The 6640-nt window shown below is 45.8% G+C and overlaps 1 protein-coding gene across 1 annotated transcript in view; it reads left to right on the forward strand.

The window, feature by feature from the left end:
* LOC121291285 (N-acetyllactosaminide alpha-1,3-galactosyltransferase-like) overlaps positions 1-6043 on the forward strand; it is a 30104-nt gene extending 24061 nt beyond the window's left edge. Inside the window, exons 4-6 of the mRNA XM_041212355.1 lie at positions 700-837; positions 1898-2240; positions 4391-6043. Coding sequence (XP_041068289.1) covers positions 700-837; positions 1898-2240; positions 4391-4864 — 955 coding nt within the window. The 3' untranslated portion in view covers positions 4865-6043. The remainder of the gene's footprint in view (positions 1-699; positions 838-1897; positions 2241-4390) is intronic.
* Positions 6044-6640: the final 597 nt, after the last annotated feature.

The raw sequence follows: 6640 nt of genomic DNA on the forward strand, positions 1-6640 counted from the left end.
TGCACCCACGGTGCTGTTCCTCTCTGCAGATGCTGCCAGACCTGCTGAGTTTTTCCAGGTATTTTTGTTGTTGTTGTTGTTACTGTTCTACAGCTGTTTGATGCAGCTGAGTGGCTTGCTCGGCCACTTCAGAGGGCAGTTAAAAGTCAGCAACTTCCCTGTAGGTCTGGAGGCCAGACTGACTACGGCTTCCTTCCCCGAAGATGTTAGTGAACCAGATACTGTTTCATGATCATCATTACTAAGAGTAGCTTTTGAATTGCAGGTTTATTTACTGAATTTAAATTTCCCCAGTTGATGTGGTGGGATTTGACCCCATGTCATTGGAGCATTCATCCAAGCTTCTAGATTACTAGATTACTACCATTTCCGCACCCAAGCATTTCTGTTTTTGTCAGTAGCCTTATTTCACTATTTTTGACGATCTTCACAGAAAATAACAAAAATTAAAACCTAACACCTTGTTGACCATGATCCTTTACAATTTCCTTTGACTGATATTGAAATATGTGCTCATGCTGACACGCCTACTTTGAGGAAATTCAACACAACTCAGACCCTTTCACTGGGTCTGAGTTGTCATTCTTTAGAATAAGTAGGAATCTGGGTTTAAGCCATTGGACAGCATTGAGAGAAAGCATTGCTTGGTGAGGGCCCTTCCCTAGTGGGCAGCTGCTAATATCTTTGTTCTGTATGAAGTGCCGTCACTGAAGTGCAGACAATTACCTCCTGGAGTGCCCCTATTATGTGGGAGGGGACGTTTGACCCGGTGGAACGCGATGAATTCTACTTTAAAAGGAAGGCAGTGATTGGCCTGACAGTTTTTGCAATTGGACGGTAAGATCGAAAGAGATTTGCTGTCAGATTTGCATTTCCAACATCCTCTAATTTATCTAATTAATCCTCTAATTAATATAATAGTGGTTCAATGTGAAGGCTCACTGTATGGGTTTATATCTAGTCCACATTCCTGTATGAATCTTATACTAACACCAGTGCCCCATTCTCTCCACATAGCCCTGTATCAACCCCAAACTAATCCCACTGCCCTCATACTCCCCATAGCCCTACATCATTGCCACACTAATCCCACTGCCCCACAATCTCCCCATAGCACTGTATCAATCCCAAACTAATCACACTGCCCTTATACCCCCCATCACATTGCACAATTGCCACACTAATGCCACTGCTCCGCACTCTCCCCATAGCCTTGTATCAATCCCAAACTAATTCCAGTGCCTCACTCTCTCCACTTAGCCCCGAATCAATCTCAAACAAATTCCACTGTGCTCATACTCCCCATAGCCCTGTATCAATCCCAAACTAATTCCACTGCCCCACACTCTCCCCATAGCCCTGTATCAATACCAAACTAATCCCACTGCCCCACTCTCTGCCCATAGCACTCTATCAATCCCAAACTAATTCCAGTGCCCACTCTCTCATCATAGTCCTGTATAAATCCATTATAATCCCACTGCCCCACACTCTCCCCATGGCCCCATGTAATAATCCAAAAATAATCCCAGTATCCTTTTCTCTCACCATAGCCCTGTATCAATTCCAAACTAATTCCAGTGTTATGCCCTCTCCTGATTCATATCTAGTCCACATTCCTGTATGAATCCTATACTAATTCCGGTGCCCCTCTCTCCTGTCCTGCAAATATTTATCCAGCTTTTCTTTAGTAGGTGCAATGACTGCTTCCTGTGGCAAAACACGTCATGCTGCCAAAACCCTCAAATTTCACCTGACCTCACTCCCTTGTGAGAATTTGAAATTGATGACCTCTCGTTAATGACATCTCAAGCAGGATAAAAAAAATGAATTGTCGTCTGTGTTTGAGTGGCTTTAGGATTTTAAATATTCTGACATTCATTGTCCTTTTCATCAGGTACCTTGACAGGTATCTGAAGGACTTCCTGGAGTCGGCAGAGCAGCACTTCATGAAAGGACATCGGGTGATCTACTACGTGATGGTGGACGTTGCCAGCAAGGTCCCTGCCCTGAAGATGCCTTCTGAATGGACCATGATCGTGATCCAGGTTCCCAAGCAATCCCGCTGGCAAGACATCAGCATGATGCGGATGTACCAAATCAACGACTTCATCCAGGATCGGGTACAGTTCCAGGTCACGCACCTCTTCTGCTTCGATGTCGACCAGGTGTTTGTGGTGCGCTTCGGGGTGGAGGCTTTGGCAGACTCAGTCATTCAGATTCTTAAAAATATAAAAACATAAAAACTGCGGATGCTGGAAATCCAAAACAAAAACAGAATTACCTGGAAAAACTCAGCAGGTCTGGCAGCATCGGCAGAGAAGAAAAGAGTTGACGTTTCGAGTCCTCATGACCCTTCGACAGAACTTGAGTTTGAGTCCAAGAAAGAGTTGAAATATAAGCTGGTTTAAGGTGTGTGTGGGGGTTGGGGGGGTGGGGGGGAGAGAGAGAGAGAGAGAGAGAGAGAGAGAGAGAGAAGTGGAGGGGGGGTGTGGTTGTAGGGACAAACAAGCAGTGATAGAAGCAGATCATCAAAAGATGTCAACAACAATAGAACAAAAGAACACATAGGTGTTAAAGTTGGTGATATTATCTAAACGAATGTGCTAATTAAGAATAGATGGTAGGGCACTCAAGGTATAGCTCTAGTGGGGGTGGGGAGAGCATAAAAGATTTTAAGATATTTAAAAATAATGGAAATAGGAGGGAAAAGAAAAATCAATAAAATTTATTGGGAAAAAAAGGAAGGGGGAAACAGAAAGGGGGTGGGGATGGGGGAGGGAGCTCACGACCTAAAGTTGTTGAATTCAATATTCAGTCCGGAAGGCTGTAAAGTGCCTAGTCAGAAGATGAGGTGTTGTTCCTCCAGTTTGCGTTGGGCTTCACTGGAACAATGCAGCAAGCCAAGGACAGACATGTGGGCAAGAGAGCAGGGTGGAGTGTTAAAATGGCAAGCGACAGGGAGGTTTGGGTCATTCTTGTGGACAGACCGCAGGTGTTCTGCAAAGCGGTCGCCCAGTTTACGTTTGGTCTCTCCAATGTAGAGGAGACGACATTGAGAGCAACGAATGCAGTAGACTAAGTTGTGGGAAATGCAAGTAAAATGCTGCTTCATTTGGAAGGAGTGTTTGGGCCCTTGGACGGTGAGGAGAGAGGAAGTGAAGGGGCAAGTGTTGCATCTTTTGCGTGGGCATGGGGTGGTGCCATAGGAGGGGGTTGAGGAGTAGGGGATGATGGAGGAGTGGACCAGGGAGGGAGTGATCCCTACGGAATGCCGATAGGGGGGGTGGTGAAGGGAAGATGTGTTTGGTGGTGGCATCATGCTGGAGTTGGTGGAAATGGCAGAGGATGATCCTTTGAATGCGGAGGCTGGTGGGGTGATAAGTGAGGACAAGGGGGACCCTATCATGTTTCTGGGAGGGAGGAGAAGGCGTGAGGGCGGATGCACGGGAGATGGGCCGGACATGGTTGAGGGCCCTGTCAACGACCGTGGGTGGAAAAACTCGGTTAAGGAAGAAGGAGGACATGTCAGAGGAACTGTTTTTGAAGGTGGCATCATTGGAACAGATGCGACGGAGGCGAAGGAACTGAGAGAATGGGATGGAGTCCTTACAGGAAGCGGGGTGTGAGGAGCTGTAGTCGAGGTAGCTGTGGGAGTCGGTGGGTTTGTAATGGATATTGGTGGACAGGCTATCACCAGAGATTGAGACAAAGAGGTCAAGGAAGGGAAGCAAAGGGTCAGAGATGGACCATGTGAAAATGATGGAGGGGTGGAGTTTGGAAGCAAAATTAATAAATTTTTCCAAGTCCCGACGAGAGCATGAAGCAGCACCGAAGTAATCATCGATGTACCAGAGAAAGAGTTGTGGAAGGGGGCCGGAGTAGGACTGGAACAAGGAATGTTCCACATACCCCATAAAGAGACAGGCATAGCTGGGGCCCATGCGGGTACCCATAGCCACACCTTTTATTTGGAGGAAGTGAGAGGAGTTGAAGGAGAAATTGTTCAGTGTGCGAACAAGTTCAGCCAGACGGAGGAGAGTAGTGGTGGATGGGGATTGTTTGGGCCTCTTTTGAGGAAGAAGCTAAGGGCCCTCAGACCATCCTGGTGGGGGATGGAGGTGTAGAGGGATTGGACGTCCATGGTGAAGAGAAAGCGGTTGGGGCCAGGGAACTGGAAATTGTTGATGTGACGTAAGGTGTCAGAGGAATCACGGATGTAGGTGGGAAGGGACTGGACAATGGGAGAGAGAAGGGAGTCAAGATAACGAGAAATGAGTTCTGTGGGGCAGGAGCAAGCTGAGTTGATCGGTCTACCGGGGCAGTTCTGTTTGTGGATTTTGGGTAGGAGATAGAAGCGGGCCGTCCGATGTTGGGTGACTATCAGGTTGGAAGCTGTGGGAGGAAGATCCACAGAGGAGATGAGGTCAGTGACAGTCCTGGAGACAATGGCTTGATGTTCAGTGGTGGGGTCATGGTCCAGGGAGAGGTAGGAGGAAGTGTCTGCGAAAACAAGGGAGATTTCTATTACCACGCAGCTGTTTTCGGAGGGAGACCAGATCTGGTTTTGAACCTGACTAGGACCTGCCTGGAGGGGATCATCAGAAACAAAAGTAAAAAGATCGAGGCAGTCTGGCATGATGAGAGTCATTTGAATCGTTACTTTCTGGATCACAAACCCGCCAAGCTCTTATCTCCCGAGTATTGCTGGGACCTAAAACCGGCCAAGCATATCCGATATGTCAGACTGAAATGGATGCCCAAGGAATATAAGAAATTACGTGAGAACTGGACGAGGGACGAATCTCCTGAACCTTTCATATTGCTGGATTTTCATCGTTACGCTGGGACTATCTCTTATTAACCACCAAAGTCAAACAATAATGTTCTTTCAAATCTTTGCAATTCTGCACAATGAATTAGCAGCCTTTAATGCTGATAACAGGGGAAGGGGTAACTGACTGGGGGCCATTTATTCTATTCAGGGACGTGGTGGGTGGAAGTGACACCATTCCTTGGACTGAAGGAGTTCTGCTCTGATACAGCTCAGTCACTCAGCTACTCCAATATTGTGCCCAGCCTGTGCCTCGGCAAAATGGTGCCATTGTCCACCTCACCACCCACCTCGACCCAGTCGGTGTTCAAAAACAGTCCCCTCCCCACCACCTACCCCAAAATCCTGACAGTTACCAAAAGAAAATGGTCAAGATGGATTCTGAAGAGGTAGTTAAATGCAGGCACACAATTAGGATATGAGAAAATGAATTAAAAGTTCTTTACTGGGAGGATAATTAGAATGAAGACCCTCTTTCATAAACTATCCTTGAAGGATAATCTATAACTTGCTTAAAAAGTTAACCGGTTGGTGGCTGAAAAGTGATTATTAACGGCTCTGGGGAATGAGCAGAATGATCTAATTAGACTTGATCTGTGCTGAAAAGTGTTGGCTTTAATCATGTTTTGTTTTGAATCAGGATGAACTTTTCTACATTGCTGAGATTTTTTTCATTGTAGCTTTTGGAAATTGGAAACTGTTGTCATGGTAGTAGACTCCGCCCACCTAGGTTTTTCCAAAGCCCATTAATAATCATACCCTTCCTATTTGCGAAATTGCAATGCCGAATGTGAAGAAGTGCTGAATTAAGGTTTTGTTTTCTTTTGGGGTCAAAACATAATTTTAGTGGATAATTTTACCAACCACACTCCCCCCATGGAGACAGAAAGGAATTATAACTGACAGATACATACTGTGCAATGAACCTATTCCTGGGCTCTTCAGAAGAGCCACAATGGATTCTCTGGGATTTTTTTTTTCAAATTACAAACAGTCATAGTTTTTGGATTTGTGCCAATACTAGTGGCCACAGTAGAAAGACCTTGCCAAGGACCCACATTGATAATGGTCTCTCCCTGTGCCTAGGGATGCCAACCCTTCAGGACTGGCCTGGAGTCTCCAGGAATTGAAGATCAATCTCTAGGACACAGCCGTGTGCAACCCTGGAGAAAACATCATGGGGACATTAAACAAATGTTCTTTTTGTCATTTTATTTGAACGTTTCTTTTTTTTTAACCAGGTATAAAAAAAATATTGAAAATAGGAAAAAGAAAGGCTGTTTGTCTGACAGTCAAGCATCATCCAATTGGGTAATGAGTCTTTTTGCTTTCCAGTTAGTGTAGAAAGGCAGTGCATCACAAAGATGGATGCGCTGGCTGGCCCATGGCTGGAATGGAGGGGCAAGTCATGTGATGAAACCTCCTGGAATACATTTAATTACAGTTGGCAACCCTACCTATGTCCATTTACGATCCTCCCTTCTGAATGAAGCAAGTTGTGCTGGCAACCTCTCCGAAGGGACTTTGAGGATGTTTGCAAATTGATGACGAAGCCAAGTTGCCTCAGACAGCACAGGGGTTGAAGTCATTCCTACTGGTCACTGCAGTGCTTTAACAAGGGCGAGTGTACTTGCCAGTGGGCTTGAGGTCGGGTATGCCATAGGTGATAAACAGCAGCAATTCATTTACTAGCAGAGCCTGTGGACATTAATTGCAGGTGGAGGTTAAGTCACATTAAACTGTGAACAATGAGAAATGGACAGAAAGAAGTAAGGGTCAAGAAAGAAACTATAAAGGGACTTGTAG

Source organism: Carcharodon carcharias, chromosome 19 (genome assembly GCF_017639515.1).
Source record: "Carcharodon carcharias isolate sCarCar2 chromosome 19, sCarCar2.pri, whole genome shotgun sequence".
Classification (NCBI taxonomy): Eukaryota; Metazoa; Chordata; class Chondrichthyes; order Lamniformes; family Lamnidae; genus Carcharodon; species Carcharodon carcharias.